The 19,291-nt window shown below is 36.6% G+C and overlaps 1 protein-coding gene across 1 annotated transcript in view; it reads right to left on the bottom strand.

Moving 5' to 3' along the window:
• Positions 1 to 19,291, bottom strand: part of LOC149068383 (tyrosine-protein phosphatase 10D-like) — an 80,633-nt gene that overhangs the window by 21,702 nt on the left and 39,640 nt on the right. Inside the window, exons 8-18 of the mRNA XM_089251873.1 lie at positions 15,086 to 15,254; positions 14,662 to 14,922; positions 11,120 to 11,263; positions 10,882 to 11,007; positions 10,565 to 10,707; positions 8,901 to 9,042; positions 7,716 to 7,994; positions 7,301 to 7,582; positions 5,712 to 5,839; positions 1,627 to 1,719; positions 1,296 to 1,362 (exon numbers count right to left, since the gene is read on the bottom strand). Coding sequence (XP_089107999.1) covers positions 1,296 to 1,362; positions 1,627 to 1,719; positions 5,712 to 5,839; positions 7,301 to 7,582; positions 7,716 to 7,994; positions 8,901 to 9,042; positions 10,565 to 10,707; positions 10,882 to 11,007; positions 11,120 to 11,263; positions 14,662 to 14,922; positions 15,086 to 15,254 — 1,834 coding nt within the window. The remainder of the gene's footprint in view (positions 1 to 1,295; positions 1,363 to 1,626; positions 1,720 to 5,711; positions 5,840 to 7,300; positions 7,583 to 7,715; positions 7,995 to 8,900; positions 9,043 to 10,564; positions 10,708 to 10,881; positions 11,008 to 11,119; positions 11,264 to 14,661; positions 14,923 to 15,085; positions 15,255 to 19,291) is intronic.

Here is a 19,291-nt window from a genome sequence, read left to right as displayed (position 1 = left end):
AAGTAAGTGAAAAATTCTCGTAAGGATGTTTACAAATCATACCGAAATGAAATACACATTTTTGTTCTTCCTTTACTTTTTAAGCATTTTCAAGAAATGTTTACATCCGAGGATGCACAATAGAGGATGGGTTAAAAAAACGAAGTTTTTATTTTAAAATCACTATAGTGTAGAAAAGTTGCCTTCTTCAATAAGAAAAATGAGGTAAAAAAAATTTTAAATTGGTCGATATCTTCTGATAATGCATCGCACTTGAAATTTATGAAAATTCACAAAATTACATTTTTCTTAAATTTTTTAACATTACTTAAAATTCTGTGCTTGACATGCAAAAGTTTGTTATGCTTATTTTATGGTTCAATAAAGTTTATTTTACTTTATTGAACCATAAAATAAGCATAACAAACTAAAACATCATGAATATTTCTATGTTTATTGGTTGCACAACATGTTTGAAAAACAGGAATTAACCAAATTTTTGCAAGTTTCTCTGTGCAGCTCTTCACCCATTTTGTCACAACAAAACGACCCAGAATTCATCATGAGGAGGCCGCTGAATGCTGAGTTCCACCTAATCAACCATCCAAAAGTAACCTGTGTATGTAATATACAATATACAGTCGACTCTTGAAATAACTACCCCCCTTTGTCCCATCAAAAATGGATGTTATATTGGGAGGGTTATTATATAGAAAGTAAAACATTATATGAGTGTCATTCTATGAAAACATTTGAGACTTATCCTACCAGTCATTGCAATGAAATGGTTGCTATAATGTGGGGTCATTATAACGAGCGACGACTGTATTTCAAAACTAGTTACCAAAATTGATGTGTTCAAAATCTGACTTTTGGGAGAAATCATGCATAACTGATCTTGGTAATAGATAGAATGTACATCTCTAGCTTCATATCTACATACTTTAGTTGAGGTCTCCATAACAAGTTTGATACATTTCTCGACTGTCTGAGTGCGACATGGAAACTTTTCAATGCCTCTGATGGAAATATGTGATGAAGGAAAGAAATAAGGAAGTATGTGATGATATTATCACATACTCACATTCCCGTAGCTTTGTGGGGAGGATACAACAGACCAGTATTTCAGTAAATAATCTCAGTATAATCGGTAGCTTCAAAGTTTATCTTAGGTAGTATGAAGTGTCTAATAGTTTTTCCTTTAGAGGCGGATTACCTTGCTTTTAAAGTTCTCCTCTACATCCAATCTTTCGAATATAACTAAAATTCATCATATATAAAATATAAAAACTGAGAGTAAATCATATCACACATACCACCAAGAGGAAGAGTTTCCTCAAGGTATGTCTTCTCTCCTGAACCAATCTTTGTGAAAGCTCGAATCTGATAAATGAGAAGCAAAATTTGAATTAACTCATGGAAAATTAATAAAAATTTTTGAATTATTTAAAATAATTTTTGATGTAAAAATTAGGAAATGAAAACTCATTCTTCAGTTTTATAAGCATGTCATTTCACAGCATATATTGTTTGTGATGCCTCATTTATTATGATGGTGCATGGTCTTTATTTTTTCATTAGTCATACAAAATTACAGTATTTTGGATTGTTCATTATCAAAAATAATAGTAAAATAAGGAAACTTACTTCAAAAACATAGGTTTTCCCTGGATCGAGATTTTTGATGACCCCTTCATTTTCCACCGGACTGAATTTTTTATGTTCATGGAAAATAGAGCCCTAAAACAAAACAAAATGTATACATATTTCATGACATATATAAATGTTCATATATGATACAACATCTCCACTACATTCAAAACAACACAAATGTATCCTTCTTCTTAAGGTATGTCCGGCGATTTTTGACTACATTTTGGATTTTTTAAATTTATTTTTTGTAATTTCTGCAAAAATTCTCTAATACATTTCTGTATATTTTATATTTTTCTCATGCTTCATTTTGCTTGTAACCTTGTAACCTAAGCTCTGTATATTTTCAAATAATGTATTTCAGTATATTTTCTCTCGTTTTTCATTAAATTTTTTTGTCCAACATATTTTTGAGAAGGTGGGGGTGAAGAAACAAGGGTTTGCATTTTTAGCGAAATTAGGCATGGCCACCCTTCAGAAACCTCTACTCTTTTCGAATCACGAATGGGGTTCTCCCCGATGACGATCCACTGTATAAGTTCTATTTTCTTCTTGCATAAATGCTATCTTGTATTCTTTTTCTTCAAATTATTACCAATTGCGTACCTATATCTCCATGTATATTTACACTGCTGGCCACCGTAAATGCAACACCCTGAAGGAAGCATGCAAATAATATGAAATTTACAACATGCATTAGCGGAGGTGAGATATGCAAATGATTAGAATTTCAGCGCAAACGCACATCACGCGCGCCTGTGGCGCCACTTCAAAGCGCCACTTAAGGCTTGGAGATTTCGACGATTTGAAGTACGGCAATTGTGTTTTTCTTGTGGTTTTTTCAAAAAAACGATCAATTATGCCTCGTAGAAAACAGCGATCATCTTTTGATCAAGTATCCGAGTTCGACAGAGGAAGGATAGTGGCCTACCGAGATTGTGGATTATCTTTCAGGGAAATCGGTAGTCGTGTTGGACGAAACCAAACAACTGTAATGCGGATATGTGATCGTTGGATGCAGGAGGGTACGACGGACCGACGTGTTCGATCGCATCCACCTCAGTGCACCACTTCACGTGATGACAGGCGTATTGTGCGTATGGCAGTGACGGATCGCTCAGCCACATCACGAACCATAGCACAGCACATTCAGTCTGTACCGCATCATCCAGTGTCTGCGCGTACCATTCAACGCCGTTTACAGCAGAGTGGTCTGTCCGCAAGACGTCCATTGCTTCGTCTACCCTTGACGCAGAACCACAGACGTCTCCGCCGCCAATGGTGCGATGAAAGAAGGATGTGGACGGCACAATGGAATGAAATTGTCTTTACTGACGAGTCACACTTCTGTCTGCAACACCACGATGGTCGGATTCGAGTCTGGAGACACCGTGGAGAGAGGATGCTGAACAGCTGCGTTATGCACTGCCACACTGGTCCTGCACCGGGTATTATGGTATGGGGCGGTATTGGATATCACTCTCGCACTCCTCTAGTACGCATTGCCGGTACTTTAAAAAGCCAGCGCTACATCTCCGAGGTGTTGGAGCCAGTTGTCCTTCCTTACCTTCAGGGCTTGTCCACAGCCATATTTCAACAGGATAATGCGCGACCACACGTGGCACGCATTGTCCAAAGGTTCTTCGACAATCGCCAGATTGAATTGCTTCCCTGGCCAGCTCGCTCTCCGGATCTTTCGCCGATAGAAAACATGTGGTCCATGGTTGCTCAACGATTGACCCAGATTACATCCCCAGCTGACACACCAGATCAACTTTGGCAACGCGTGGAAGCTGCTTGGTCTGCTGTACCCCAAGAACACATCCAAAGTCTCTTTGAATCAATGCCGAGGCGTGTGGCACCGGTGATCTCCAACAATGGCGGCTACTCTGGCTACTGATTTTGGCAGGAACCACACTTCACAGAAGTCTATAAATTTAATCATTTGATGCTTGGTCAACATGTTATCTACAAAATAAATATTGTTGCGATATTTCTTGTCTTTCTTGGTGTTGCAATTTGGGTGGCCAGCAGTGTATATTAAATATAAGGATGAATTTTTTTTATCCAACAGCCAAACAATTTGATGTTATTGGAATACAATGGTACTTATGAGATTTGTTCACAAAAGTGAGACACAGCTTAGTTCCTCTAGGCGTCATTTACGAGACATCTTGCCTTCTTAAGAGCCTCTTTTTTTAACATTGACAAGCACAACTGTTTTGCAAAGTTGATTTCTCAATGGATCAACTTTCCCTATATTTCTTACTTTGCACCTGCTGAAAATCAGATAAAGCCTACTCCATTAAAACACATGGCATTTTATACCAGGGTTTAATGTGATTTCTACTATGCCACAAAATGGGTTAAAGAAAAATGTAATGGTTAGAAAAATTTTCTCACAAGAGATAATGGAAATCCCTTCTTCCTCCCTAATTTCCATCATATAATTCATGGATCATCTGTGGTTTAAAAGTTAAAATTCACCACAGATGTGGATTATCTTTGTTTTTATAGTATATACATTGTTTTTACCAAATGAACTTTGTGTGGTGTGAAAATATTTACTCTACTTATCATTACAATTGGTAAAATAACAGAAGAAACTCTATAAAAATTTAGATGTATCTATCATAATAAGCTGTTTAATTAAAAGTAAGTGCAGAATGAGTGAAACCGTTTTTATCTCACCCCCAATATACCAAGGAAATGTACCTTTTCCGGATATTATGTGGAGGTGGACTTGGAAAGTGAAGTCATCTGATCTCCACCAGGAATCGAACCTAGGTCCTCTTGCAAACTGGGCAAATGCGCTACCATATACTACCACTGGACACGAGACCCTACTTTAGCACTTCATGCTGCAGTATGTGAAATAAGGAAGGCAGTGTTGTATTTCCAGAAGTGCATATGGTAGTGCACTTGTACGGTTTGCAAGAGGACCTGGATTCAATTCCCAGTGGAGACTAGACGACCATTCTTTCAGAATTCACCTCTGTTCAACATAAGTGTTCCCATGTTGCTCACCGAATAAGGTGCTAAGCGAGATGGCACGGGTAATCCCTAATTGTATATATATCTCCCACACAATATTTATATTTTGTATTTTTTTCATCAAATCCACTGGAGCAAGTGAACCCAACCCAATAAAACTGGTGCTGGCTTCTAGTCCGCAAGTTATCAAACCCATTTGCTCACCAATAAGGTGTTAAGCAAGATGACTCACTCCGATGGATATTTTAAAATTCACAAGATTTTCAGTTCGTTTTTTTTTTATATCCTGTGTATATAATATGGCAAGCATAAGATAACAGATGAGATAGCATGGGTCCCCTCCAATTGCTTTTAAAATATACTCCCATTCTAATATGCGTACATTCTCCATCTTAATGAAACCCAGAAACTTTTCTTCAACTCCCAACCCCATCTTGTCTGTAATTACCACCAAATTTGTTAATCATGACAGTACCCAATTGTCCGGGGAAAATACGTTGTAAAATTTTTTTTGACACAAAATAAAGTGTTTCAGACTCTGACACGAAGCTAGGCTGGAAGAGATCTCAGCAATGGGATAAGTCCAGTGGCAAAGTTCTGGCATTCATTCATTCAGAGTTCACCTCGGCATAATATCCCAAAAAGGTCTCTCTCTCTCTATTTCCTTTAGTACAGAATCTTACAAAGTACTTGATAAGGTTTTCATGGCCATCATCAGTAGTAAGAGTTCCTTTCACCAAACATTACAGAACACTAGCCTTTGGCATTATCAGGACGTGTAGTAACTTGATTCTGAATTTGAAGACTTTTTTTAGCTGTGCAAATTCTAGACTTTTCAACAAAGTTGAACCAACCAACGATCATGGTGTGTGCTTATGCTTTTTTAGCTCGTCAGCTCTGTTTGTTCTGATTGGTCATAAATATTATATGTAAATTATTGATCTCCCATAAACAATTTAATGCTCACTGGGAATGCTGTTAGATCAAACTGGTGCACACCAGCAATTGTTTTAGATTACTGGAAAGCTAACCACTTGAAATATTTTGTATATTAGACTATTTAGAGAAATAAAGAGCATGTTTACCTTCACAAAATAAGTAATTTCATATCCTGTCAAAACGCCATTATAATGTGACTTTGGTAGTGACCATCTCAGGTTTATCAAATTTGGTTTAATTTTGATAGTTTGGAATTCACTGATTTTACCTGGAACTAGAAGAAAATCACATTGAATGAATACACAATAAAATCATATAACGATAACATGTCATCATATTGATCCAGATAAAAAGGTATTGATGGTTTTGATAGTTGGGCCACGATATGACACTGAAGTAACAAATGCCTTGATTTAACTAACTTTTTAGAAGTATCTGCGCATATATATTTGTGTAACTCTCAATCCTGAGACAATAATTTTGTTTGATTAAATGAATAAAAATGTTCTTATCCAATTTGTTAAATCAGGGTTCGACCACACTATTTTCAAGCATATAAGATGCCCTTTACCTTCTTAAAAATATTTTCTTTGCTGGTACCAAACATGCAGAAAAAATGGGCGGAGGTTGTATTATATACAGTGCAGCAATTTCCAACATGAATGTTATGGCCGAAGCTTTAAATCAGCCAGTTGACCCTGCCAATGTCCAAAATTTAGGCTTTGGCCAGCCAGTTTGTGAAGCGGGTAAAGATTCCTGAGCAAAGAAAGGCACGACTCAGGGTCATCACCAAACTGGCATATTTTTTTGTGAAAATTATGGTCAGCTACTGCAACCCTAACAATCAAAGAAATCAGAATATTAGGGGAATTGATATCAGTATTATAGAGAACTCTAGTCACTTTTGGCCAATATCAGAAATTTTTTGGAATCCTCCATGGCCAATTCAGTTCGTAGATTTCAGTCTTTGGCCGCAAAAAAGTCTTTTAAACCTCTTCACACTGCAATGCAATTTGTTTGGAGAAGAGTAATGTGAGGTTTGTCCCAAATGAGATTTATTTCCCATCTTGTACATACTTCCTGAGATATAATGTAAAAAAAATTCCATAACAGTGTACCGGGCTCCCGGTGCTCAAACCAGAAGGTATATCAACACTAGTAAAATACTGTTAAATTTGACTTAGCCAGATCTATTTTCTGACACCTTTGGTGTCTATGCGCGTTTCATACTTCTTGAGATATAACACAAAACAATTTTGTTATGGAAGGGTACCACATGTCTTGTACACAAGCTAGAAGACGCATCAACATTATTAAAACAGTGATAGGTATCAGCAAGAATTCATCTGCAGACACCAAAAACACTCACGTGTTGTATCATATACTTAATACAAATACAACGCTAAAGATATTCTCAAGATATGAGCATTTAAACATTTTGCTATGTTTTGGTACACCAACTTTTCGGAGATGTACCTGGTTTGGTCTGAAAGATGATTAAATGTATTAAAATAATATAATAGGTTATACATTAAAAAGTGTGTCTTATGTTGGTATTGAGAGTGCATGCAAATAATTTGAACTCGTCAGATGACGTCATATTTTTTTTCCTCTTTATATATATCTTGTTTTTTCTGAAGACGGGATGACGATAGAATGATCATATGATACAATGTGCTCCATTGCAAAGTACTTTAACATTAATTTTATGTATTATACAAACAGGATGAGCTACCTGATTCAAGAGTCTGAAAAGTTCTAGAGACTAGGTGACTCCGAAGTATTGTTGCTGTATTGTATCCACTGAGAACAGTAACCAGGAATGTGTAATTGTTATAAGGTTTCAGACCACTGTAGCTGACATGATTTTCAACAGTTACACTTTTAACGAGATTTCCCTTATGGTCTTGATATTGTATCTCATAGCCGTCTTTATCACCAGAAGGGATACGCCATGATAAGCTAATATAGGTGTCAGTGATTTCCAGAGCATTGATATTCTCTACGGGCTCAGGATCTGAAACAAACATATGGATATCTAGTCAATATTCTTGAGGAAAAAACACATTCGTGTGATACAAATTCAGAAATTTGTAGCGGAGTAAGGAAAAATATTCACTTAATTTAGACGATGATGTAACAGAACTTACAAAGCCTGGCCTGTCTATGAATTGGTTCGCTGTATATACCAGCACTCAAAGTCCAAATGGTTATATTGTAGAGTCTACCAGGTACAAGATGATCAAAGATGACCAGTCGATTTGTGTCATTTTGGAGTTTCTCTTGAGCTGGAATATTTTCATCACTCAACTGTATTCTGTATCGATCGAAAACAACATCACGGATAGGTGTTGGTGTGTACTTTATTCCTAATGTCTTTGTTTCGCTTTCATCTGCCACTATGTAAATCACTGAATCTATGACTGGCCCTGCATAGTATCAAAAGAATTTATACATATAAAAAAAGAGAATTTTTTGCACGAGTTAAAGCTGTAAAAGTGATAATATAAATTGCTACACATCAAATACGATTAGAATTAAATCTTCATATTTTGGTTATTAGAATAGCTAGCCAGCCCCCCCCCCCCCCCCCCCGCAATCTTGAGTATGGCTTCTAGTTCTTTTTAATTTTACATTACTATAGTAAGTTTGTGCTACTAAAAATATATGCAAAAACTTGATTAGGTCCATTGTAAATGGAGGCTTTTTTGTGTTGCTAGTACTCCACTGAGTTTCGTGATTATTTTTTGAAAAAATAACAAAGGAGAATACAGTAAGTCTGTTAATACAATCAGTAAATAATAAATTGTGTTTTATTGTGCATGTAAATAAATCACATTTATTTAATGTAAATAAATCACATTTATTTACATCCACAAATGGCTCAAGGGCCCGTATGGTGCCTCTAAGGTAGAGCTGGAGGACCCTCTTGGTTACAAACAGAATTAATGAAGGACTCAGCTGTTTTATGTGAAATCTAAACTGATGGGCCATAAAGAAGAAAGGGCTTTCAAAGACAAATGGACTCCAGCGTGCTTGTAAAAATGTGAATAGTGTTCAGATTTCAAACTTTATTGATTTCAATTTATACTTCACTCAGTACTTACTTATTTTAGTAAAAGTATTGAAATTAAAATCATCGGTACGTGATACTGATATTAGAGAAGAACTCTAGCCCCCATGGTGATATAAACTTAATGTTCTAAGGAGCATGGCCATGCTGAAAATTACAAACTGCTAAGTTGAGTAATAAGTACTGAATGTTTCTAATTATATTCTATAATACTAAAAAACAGAAGCAAAATGAAATATAAGGTGAAGGATGTAGCACATACTTGTCCTTGTTTGTAAACTGATTCCTTCACTCCTTAGATTATGACTTACAACATAGAATAAGAATGAATAGAGTTCACCGGGTCTCAAGTCATCTATGGTCAGACTCATCATTCCTTCAGTTTTGAGACTTGAAGCAGATACCTATAGAAAAAAATTTAATAGTTTAAACTTAAAAAAACCTGACAAATAGTTATTGGCACAGTCAGGGCCGGAACAAGGGGTGGGGGCAACTGCCCCAGGTAGCAAATTTTAGAAAAAACAATACTGCCATAAAATCACCAAATTTTACAATACCCCCCCCCCACTACTGTAAGATTTGGCAGCGAAATCAGAGGTGTATTTATGGGGGGGGGGTTATAGCAGGCAGCACAGCAAATTTGAGAAATGTGTCAAGAAAATTAGTAGAATAGGAAAAGAGCAGCAAAATTTGTATGGCCCATAGTGGTAAAACCATAAATCCACCTCTGCCTAAAGAACAGGGGACTAGATCAGTGAGTAACCTAGAGCATTTGCAAGCACGCAAATGAAAATGAAATGACCTGGAGCAGAGGTGCCCACATGAATAAAGCATTGAGAAGGGTGAAAAAGTTGCCAGACATCTTGGATATAAAGGCTTCAAGCACGTGCGCAAGAGGGGAAACAGGTACATTGCATTATATATTCATCAACTATTGGAGAGCCAGCAGCAGCCCACCCCCCCCGCATTTAATTTTATGGGGGGGGGGGAACTGAAATAGTCAGTCCCCAGGTTTCAGCAGCTATGACTTAGAGGCAAATTTGAGGAATGAGTGGTTGAAAAAATTAGACTAGAATGGGAGGAGGGAGGAAAAAATTTCTGAACAGTTGCCATATAGAATAGATAAACAATACATTTTATCAGAACCCCCTACTCTTGACACGTAGGCTCACCTGGGTACAGACCCGAGATCCTTCAAATGCATGGGGGCGAGGAAGGTTGCGATGATGGGATTTAATACTGTGATTGTTGAATGCAATTATGTGCATTTTTACTCAGGGACTTCCAGCACATAGAACTAAACCACCACTTTACCTGAGGGACCTACAGTGCTGAAGAGACAGACTTGCTCTATGAATTTCTTTCTTTCAATGAGTGAAGAAAATGAGCTGTGTGACAAGATCTACCCACCTACTACTACTTAACTGCACATGCACCTCATACACATTTCTCTGCTTCCGCAGAGAAATGTGTATGAGGTGCATGTGCAGTTAAGTAGTAGTAGGTGGGTAGATCTTGTCACACAGCTCATTTTCTTCACTCATTGAAAGAAAGAAATTCATAGAGCAAGTCTGTCTCTTCAGCACTTCTTTCTAAAGAATCGGTACATGTTGGAATGAGTCGTGTGAGTGAAAGCATATGCATGGCCCTAATGTATTTATGTTGTCACAGTTGTGCTTGTTTCATGTTGTTGCTGGTGCAGCCACGTGTCTTCCGTATGGTGAACTGAAAATGGCTGGTGTCTGAATTTTCATGTTGTGAAAGTATCATGTCGAAGTTCTGCCGGTTCTGTGCAGAGAGTCTTTTTCAAATGGGAGACCGGCTCAACCACCCATCTACTATGTGGCCAAATTGAAAGTTTGGCGACTCAAACAGCTAAAAATGTCAAAATTCTCAAATAAAGAATATACCATTTCGAAATCTCACCTGTTGGGATGATTGCGGGAAAGGTGCTCTGACTGGATAATAGTTGATGATGTAGTAATCTTTACGACCTTTCGGTATTTCCCATTTGAAAGTTATGTTACGAGAGTCTATTGTATGCAGAATGTGCTTGATCTTGTTGGGATCTGAAAATATTTTATAAATGTGTTACAAAACACGTAAACAAAGGTGTTATATCAGAAATTTGTGCACAGCAATATGTAAAATACGCATTAGGCTCATGAATTACCAAAACACAGTAATTACAAAATATATTATTAATTTATAATATCGGGATGTTGCTTTGTTAAAATACTCACACATAGTTTGCTCAATAATTTTTGAATTGGAGCTTTCTACTTTGTTGGTGATTGAAACGACTTGCACTTGATATTTCTCACCGGGTTCCAAGTCTTTTATCTCACAGGATGTAGCATTGATGATAACTAAAAAAGTTAATAATATATGAAATCATTATTTGTAGGATTCATTTGCTCATGAGTATACATTCTACCTTTCAGTTTTAACATGTAATATATTCTCCAATATCAATCTTACCAAGATCTTTCCAAGTATCAACTTCAATGGGCCTGTAACGAACGAGGTACTGATCGATCATGGTATCATTTGGTAAAGCCCATGTCAATATCATGGTAGAGTTACTGGCTTTGACAACTTGAATATCTTGAATAGGTCTTGGGGCTAAACGAGAAATGAACGAGTATGTGATGGAACAGAGCAAAACAATCAACTCTATAAAAAAAAAGCCATTCACCAGAAGTATTTAAAAACGGTCATTCAATAGTTAATAAAATCTTGTTGAACTTCATTCATGGGTTGTTTATTAAATTCATTATGAATAAATATGCTTCTAATAATAGGTTTAATAAAGGCTTTCATGACCAAATTATTGTTTCTTTAAAATTTCCCAAACTTTTTGTTTCACCGCCCTCTTCAAAAAATTTTTTACTCATCAATCCCAACTCTAATCAACCCATAGAATCACATACTAAATATAGCTTCTACCAATCCCCGGACCATGCCACTGCCTGTCCCTCCCCAGGGGACAATATTGCCCACTTTGAGAAACATTGTTTTAGATCAAGGGAAGCGAAGGTCTTCCCAAGCCGTGCCAAGCAAAATATTTTTCGGCTGTCCTCTTATTTTCTTTAAAATGTTCAGGTTGTTGCTCTTTGGAGTTCTAAACTGTTTGCAATAATCAAATTTATGACTCAAAATGAAATGAAGATTATGTATTACATTCGTATGGCTATCGGTAGGAAGAAAAGTTCATCTTACCTACACCATGTAGGGCATTGACACCGGAACTTAAGGACTCAGGGTGCAGTACATGATGATGCCAGTTCATACATTAGATCAGTCAGCTCTGTCTTCGATGCTGCCCACCGTCGTGCCCCTGCCCATGCCCCCCCCCCCAAGAATTCATAGATATACAGGGGTGGGAAGTGACTAAGTCCATTTCGGAGCAGCTTTGGAGCAGCAAAATTCAGGATTCGGAGCAGTTTTGGAGCAGCAAATTCGGGATTTGGAGCAGCAAAATATGGGATTTGGAGCAGCAAAATATGGGATTTGGAGCAGCAAAATATGGGATTTGGAGCAGATATTTATAAATTGGAACAGTGAAATTAACAAGAATATTTTCATTAACCCTCAACCCTTTTCAAAATAAAACTGCATTGTCTTTTGTTATCAAACATCTTTTCGTCAGCTTGATTTTTGTTTTTTGTGTTTAAGGCTTTTGACGCCTTGTTTGAAAGAGCGGCTATCATAAAATTTTTTGCACCCGTCTATTTAAGATGATTTTTGCTTACTGTGGGCACTATTTGCTGCCTTGAACAGCAGCACTTCAAATGAGCTAAAAAAATTTTATAAGTTTTTAATTTTTTTATACTTGGAAAGAAATTGTTGCAAAATGGGAGAGAATTTCGGAACAATCAACTCGATGTTTGGCGATTCAGCACTCATTATCTGGCGAGATTGACGATTTAACGCTCGTTATTTGGCGATATTGACGATTTAACGGTCGTTATTCGGCAACATTAGCGATTTAACGCTCGTTATTCAGCAAAATTATCGATTTAACGTTCGTTATTCGGCAAAATTAGCGATTTAACGCTCGTTATTCGGCAAAGTTTCTAAACTACATCGGGATTTAACACAATGACAATCGACTACAGTAATTTCTGCTGCTTCCAGTGACGACTTTTTTTTTTTAAATGGAAACACTCGAATTTGCACTTTAAAGCTGAAAGGCATTGCAAGCCATCTCCAGTTCCACGATCACGGACAATATCGGGGTTTCGCGATGGAAAGCCCGATCAGGGGCCGATAGTTTAAGTATAGTGGAATAAAACACGCTTTTCTCTCTCGTAAAGAAACGTTTCGTGGCTAGCAGGAACAAAATTTTTTTGGCGTCCTTTCCGAAATTCCGGACATACTGAAGCAAAATTCGCTATTTGGCGCAGAAAAATGCGAAAATACGCTATTGGAGCAGGATGGCGCAAGATATTAGTTTTGGCGCAGTGCGGCGCAATTGGCGCAGAGTTCCCACCCCTGTATACTTCGTTCCCCCCGTGGACGATCTTGAATCTCATACACATGGGACATCCAACAACTATATTCAAAGATGAAAAACCGGACACGAAAATGATTGAGTAGAAAGTCATCCCATAACTGTCATTTTAAGAGTGCCTATCATACTAAATATAGGTTTGGCAACCTATATGACCATCATTCACAAGAAAAGGATTGTTTAATAGTTGGAGAGAATTTCTTTGATTTCTGAAAAAAGTTACCATGCCACTTTTTGCACGTGTGCAGCATGTTGACCATCCAAGTTTTTTCCTATGCATACAGCCCTCTCTCACTATGCTTAGAAGAAAATTTTATGTCCCCGTTACTGACCGATCCTATAGCATCATCTTCATTAATAACTGTATTACTCCCCCACGCCCAATATGATCTATTGTCCACTTTGGAAAGCATAAATTAAGATGGCATAGGTCAATGTTTTAAGGACATTGGACAATGTAGCTAGGCCCCGTAAGAAGTATTGCAAATAGATGTTGCCTGGGAAACTGAAAACAAAGCAGAGAAGAAAGAGCGCAAGTGCTTCCACTGGATTCAAGACAAACACAATAAGAAACTCCAATATAACAATATTCAAGGGACCGAAGAAACTTATTAAAAGGATTCATCATTGCAGATGGAATGTATTAACACTATGGAAATTGCATTGAGACCAGAGATTAATATTGGTATATAGGTGACTGTCTTTATAAAGGGTACATTCATGTAAAATTTTCATTGTATACTAATTTTCTTTCCCTGATTTACTCATTTCAATCCTAATAATGTAGAACACTCTTTTTAGAATACCATGCCTCCCCCCCCCCCCCAGTTGCAAAGTTGGAGTCGAGAAATAATGACTGTGCCCATCCCCCACCCCCAGACTTCCAAGTCTATCTCTGCCTATGCACCATGGTCTGGAACGGAGATAGTTATTGAGGAGGGAAGGGATACTGTCCACTATATGAGGGAGAGTTTGCTTTGTATTGGATGAGCTGAGTTGGTTGTTCAGAGCAATATATAATATATTTTGTTAATATAATACATTTTAGAGAGATATAGATGGCTTCTTTCTCAGCCAGAGATAAAGGCTGAGAAAGAAGCCATCTATATCTCTCTAAACCGTCCCACCCAGGGGCCATTTCCTGAAGTTAAGAGAGGCTACTAACGCCTCTACTTCAGCGCCTCACGACACAGTGTGTGAAATTAGGAAGGCAGATTCATGTGTCTCCAGTGGTGTAGATGGTAGCATGCTTGCCCGGTATGCAAGAGGGCCTGGGTTCGAGTCCCGGCGGAGACGTGATGACTTTTCTTTCCGAGCTCACCTCAGCATAATATCCGGAAAATAACTGTTTCCTTGATAATACATTTTGTTACATTTATTTTTTGACCATTTATTTTTGTTTGTTAGAAACATTCACTCCACTTGTTTCTTCAAATGTCTTTGATCAAGAGAGTTGATAGCGAATATTTGTCAAACATTAATAAAAAAAAAAATTCTGCAAACTTACCGACAGTTTGATAATAAGAATGAGGTTCGCTTTGCAGTCCGTAGCTGACAGCATAAACTTTAATTTCGTAACTTGCGCCAGAGAATAATTCATCGATCAAAAGCCAATTATTTTTTGTTGTTATTCTTTTCATTTCTTTTGTGTCATTGCGTATCCAGGCTACTATGTAAGAATCTTGTCTGCTAGTAACATCTGATTTCCACGTAATATTCCAACCGCCTTTCACCGGTTCTAACATTTCTATCACAGGAGAAGCTGGTCCTAAGATAGAATTAAAAAATATATATAAACACTATTATAAATGAATGGCATGCGCATTGTTAAAAAATAATTTTCGTGCATGTATTCATTGAATTTTGATTTTGCATTTACATATTTTTAACAATAAAATATAATTGAAGAGACAAAGAGTAAATATACTCACTGGTGGCTTGATAAACTGTTGTGGGATCACTGTAAACACCTTCACTTATAGCAACAACATTGACGGAATAGTTGCGACCAGGCAGTAGATCATGCAGAGTGTAGCTAGTGATGTTAACAGCCTGCGGAACTCCATCTCCATTGTATGATTCTTGTTCATGGCTGCTGACCTGAATATATAATATGTATTCAGTTACACAGTTATCACTGGTTTTTATGAATTCAAATGGTTTTGATGAATCTATATACAGTAAAACCTAATTAGGTTGTCACCCTAATAAGTCATAATTTTTCTTCAGGCCCTTCCAGCTTTCACAGACAACAATGTTATTAAACCCTCATTTACTTGTCGCTAATTTCGGTCAACTCATGACTATGTAAAAGTTTAAGAAAGTCAGAAATTTTTTTTTTATGGCTCCCATTAAAAAATAGTGTTAATTAACTAATTAAGTGTTAATTGCCACTTATGCTTAAATGTCACCATAAAATCCTATATACCCAAACAGAACAGTTTGAGTAACGAAAGTTCATTTGCCAACTAAGGTTTTTGAAACGTTAGGGGCTGTTCAAGCTAGATCTCATTTCTGCATGGGGCCCCCCTACTAATTTAGGGCTTCAAACTTAAACAAAACATCTTTGTAGAAAAACAAAAGAAATTCTTTCCCACGTTGAGGTCTTCTGTTTACTTTCCCTGCCTAGGGGCCCCCACCTCAAGTCAAAAGTGTTCGAGATTACTTTGCAGTTGCATCATGAACTACTGATGAAGAAGTAAAACACTGAAATTAAATTTGATGTATATGTAAAATTAATGTGCAATAGAGAGTTCTGTTATGAAAAAAACCTACCAAGTCTAACAATTGCTCTGTTGGTCTAAATTAAAAATTACTAGTATAAATCAAAGTGTACCAGTACATTTTACTACAATAAGTTAAGCAATAGATCAAAAAGGTAAAAAAATATTTTTTCTTTTGCTATCTATAAATTTTATTAATATTGTAATTTTGATTCATATTTTAATAAATGTTATATTAGTTTAAATTTATACGATTTTCACAATATTGTACATTACAACTCTGACGGCACTCCGATTAAGTCATCATAATTTTTCAATAACATGGTGGCGACTTAGAGATTTTACTGTATATAAAATTGATTTTCTGTCTTTGTGTGTGTATGTTTTCTATCCAAATCTACAATTTTAGATCTATCATGGTCAAATTTTGCATATAGGTTATACCAAACGGGACCCGACTTTAACGACAGCCTACTTTGAAACTTTGTCAGAGTAGGGCAAATGCCCGAAACAAGCAAAAAACTGTAGGGCAACAATGGCTTCTGGGCCTCACCAATCACTTTTGGAATGTTTACTTTGGTTACCATGGTTCATTAGCAATGCGCTTCAGACATGTATAAGCCTTTACAATGTTTGTTACTTCTTTAATGCTGCCAGTATTATATATATAATAGTTTATTCCTTTATGCCCTGGTTCGTCACTTTTTCAATCCTCCCAGAAATATTTGATTGCATTGAACATATTTTGAGAAAGATTGTTAAAGTAAATAAATGGCCCCCCCTAAGGCCGTGCTATGGGCTGCAGGGTCCTGGATGTTAATTTTTCTGGATCTAACTAGTATCATCCAAAATTTAGAGCCTGGCGGATTGCCTTGGTTATCACCTGTGCAGTCTTAGACCTATCATATTAATTGAAAATGTATAGCCTTGTACAATGCATTTTGAGAATGCACATGAGGATTTGAAAAATATATAGTGATACCTGGGCCAACAAATGTCTGTTTATGAATTTTTCAGCTAACAAAGATTTTTTCCCTGATTTTCCTGCCCTGGCAGGATTCAGCTAACAAACATTTTAGTTTATATGGATGCATAGTCACATTATGAGCTATATTTTAGTGCCAATAAACATCAGAATTACTGTAAGACGAGGCCCTGTCCCTTTCAAGATACTATCCCTTTACCTGTATGGGTATGGGTCATGATGGGGAGTATCATTACTGTCACTCATGCCTGATAAACTCATACCCACCTTGGAATTTTTTTCCCCGGATGCACCTTTTCTTTTTGAAAGTTTTTGAACCATTTCATGTGGAATGAAAGATTCAACTAATAAAAAATGTATTAAAAAAAAGAAACCCATGTTCTTTCAGTGCAAGACTCACAGGGATTGGCTTGAGTATTTAGCAGTCCAGTGCGAAAACAGCTTTGTAGCCCTCTAGAACATTGTTCCTCAATCCCCACAGTGTCCATGAACACTGGGTGTGGTGCTCACCAGGTTTATATTGGCACTGAGAATGAATATCAAATTAATTCTCTCACACACTTCATGGTCATAAAAATATTATTTGACAATAAATTTGGGTAATAGTGCTGCTCAGCTAAAAAATTACAAGTGTGCCCCTAGGCACTTAAAGGTTGGGGGTGCTGTTTGGAACTAGAGAGCCAATTATCTTCTCAGGGTCATAACTAGATACTCTTTCAGCCAGGAAGCCACACATTATGCCTTTCTCGTGTAATTTTGAATAATTTTTAAAATGAGAATTTAGCGCCTCCTTATGGCCCAGCACATGGGATACTAGATCCATCTACATTATTCTCCTGTTTTGGGGGGGGGGGCTGTGAAAATCCTAGGTGAGAGGGTTAGATGCCTAAATTTTAGAGGGTTTGTTTCCCCCCCCCCCATATCCTGCAGCAAAGCCCCTTGTCTAGAATCTCTAATGGACCCAACTGTAGTGAATTTATATTATGAAAAAACAGTGATAAGAACTTCATCCCAGGCTGAAGTCTTGTCAGCCCCACAGCTGTGGGTCTTGGGCAGATTTTCAAGCTATTTTAAGTCAAACGTTAAGAACATGGAAGTCAAAATGTAAGCAAAGTATTTTCATCCAATTTAGCAGCCTCTAAAATTGTGTGTCCTGGTGCGGCCTCACCTGCCTAAGTCTGGCCCTGAAGACACAGCATCAAACTGAACAGTCTTGACATTCTAGGAGAATATATTTTTTATCTACATATATCAGACTCAGAAATGAGCTGACCAAATCATGGATGTACCCAGCAACCCCCCCCCCCCATTTCAGATTCTGGGTATGCCCTTGGACCAAATCACGAATGAGAATGGGGACACCTATTAACTCAACTAGGTTGTGTCAACACCAACTTTAGTAAACTAAAGTTGCGTTGTGCGCGTGTGCATTGTGTAAAATAAAAAGATCTGCAGCATCTCTTTTTCCTGTTCATTTTCATTTATCCAATTTTAAAGCCATTCATTTCAGCCTTCAATCAGTTTGTCTTTTTTATAATGTTCCTTGGTGTTTTAAAAAAGCTTACCTTTGAATTTTGGGCAGTATATGGAATGAATTTAAGAATTGCTCACATAGAATCCTATGGGAAATTACATTTTGGCTATCAAACGTGACTCTGGAATGAATTTTTTTTTTAATTGGACAAAACAGAACGTTACAAAATACAAAAGAAAGACAGATGACAAGACAAAAATAAATAATAAATAAACAAAAATTGACATACATATACACCCACTCTGTGACCCTCAAAGGACTACTTGTCCTTCCAGAAGGTCGAATAATTTGTAATACTAAATTTCTATTTTTCAAGCAACCTTCATTATTGTTCTATTATCATAAACAATAATAATGCTCGTGTGCACGCACAATGATTGGATTTTTACAACGTCACAAAAATATGTTGAAAAATGGATTTTTATAACGTCACAAAAATGTGTTGAAAAAAATTTCAAATTAAAACAATAATTATATCTTGTTCATAGTATTATCTCTTCGAATTTTGATTAGTATTCATGCAAATTGTTGAAAATATAGATATTTATGATAGATATCTCTATGCACAAAAATTAAACACAGTATTGTAAACGTTAGAAAAAAGTTTTCAATGTAAATATTTCTTTATATTAGTATTTCAAATACAATGCTCTTCGCAAAATCAAAAATATTATAATTCAATCTTTTATTAGTATGATTAGCAGTTTGTTATTTATTTAATATTTTTGGAGCAGTGTAACTAAAACTTTTTTTGAATAGAGTTTTATTTGTCTTTGGAACTTGATATTCCATACTTAATCTATTTGAAGATCTGTTTCGATTCTTTATTAACCATTCTTCATTTGCTATAACAAATTTTATTATTCTGTATATATATAGTTTTGTCTTATGGATA

This window comes from Pholcus phalangioides, unplaced genomic scaffold (assembly GCF_987345545.1).
Source record: "Pholcus phalangioides strain wild (caught in Gottingen) unplaced genomic scaffold, Ppha-v1.0 ptg000027l_1, whole genome shotgun sequence".
Taxonomy (NCBI): Eukaryota; Metazoa; Arthropoda; class Arachnida; order Araneae; family Pholcidae; genus Pholcus; species Pholcus phalangioides.
Note: the sequence above shows the minus strand (reverse complement) of the source record. Positions and strands in the feature narration are given on the sequence as shown.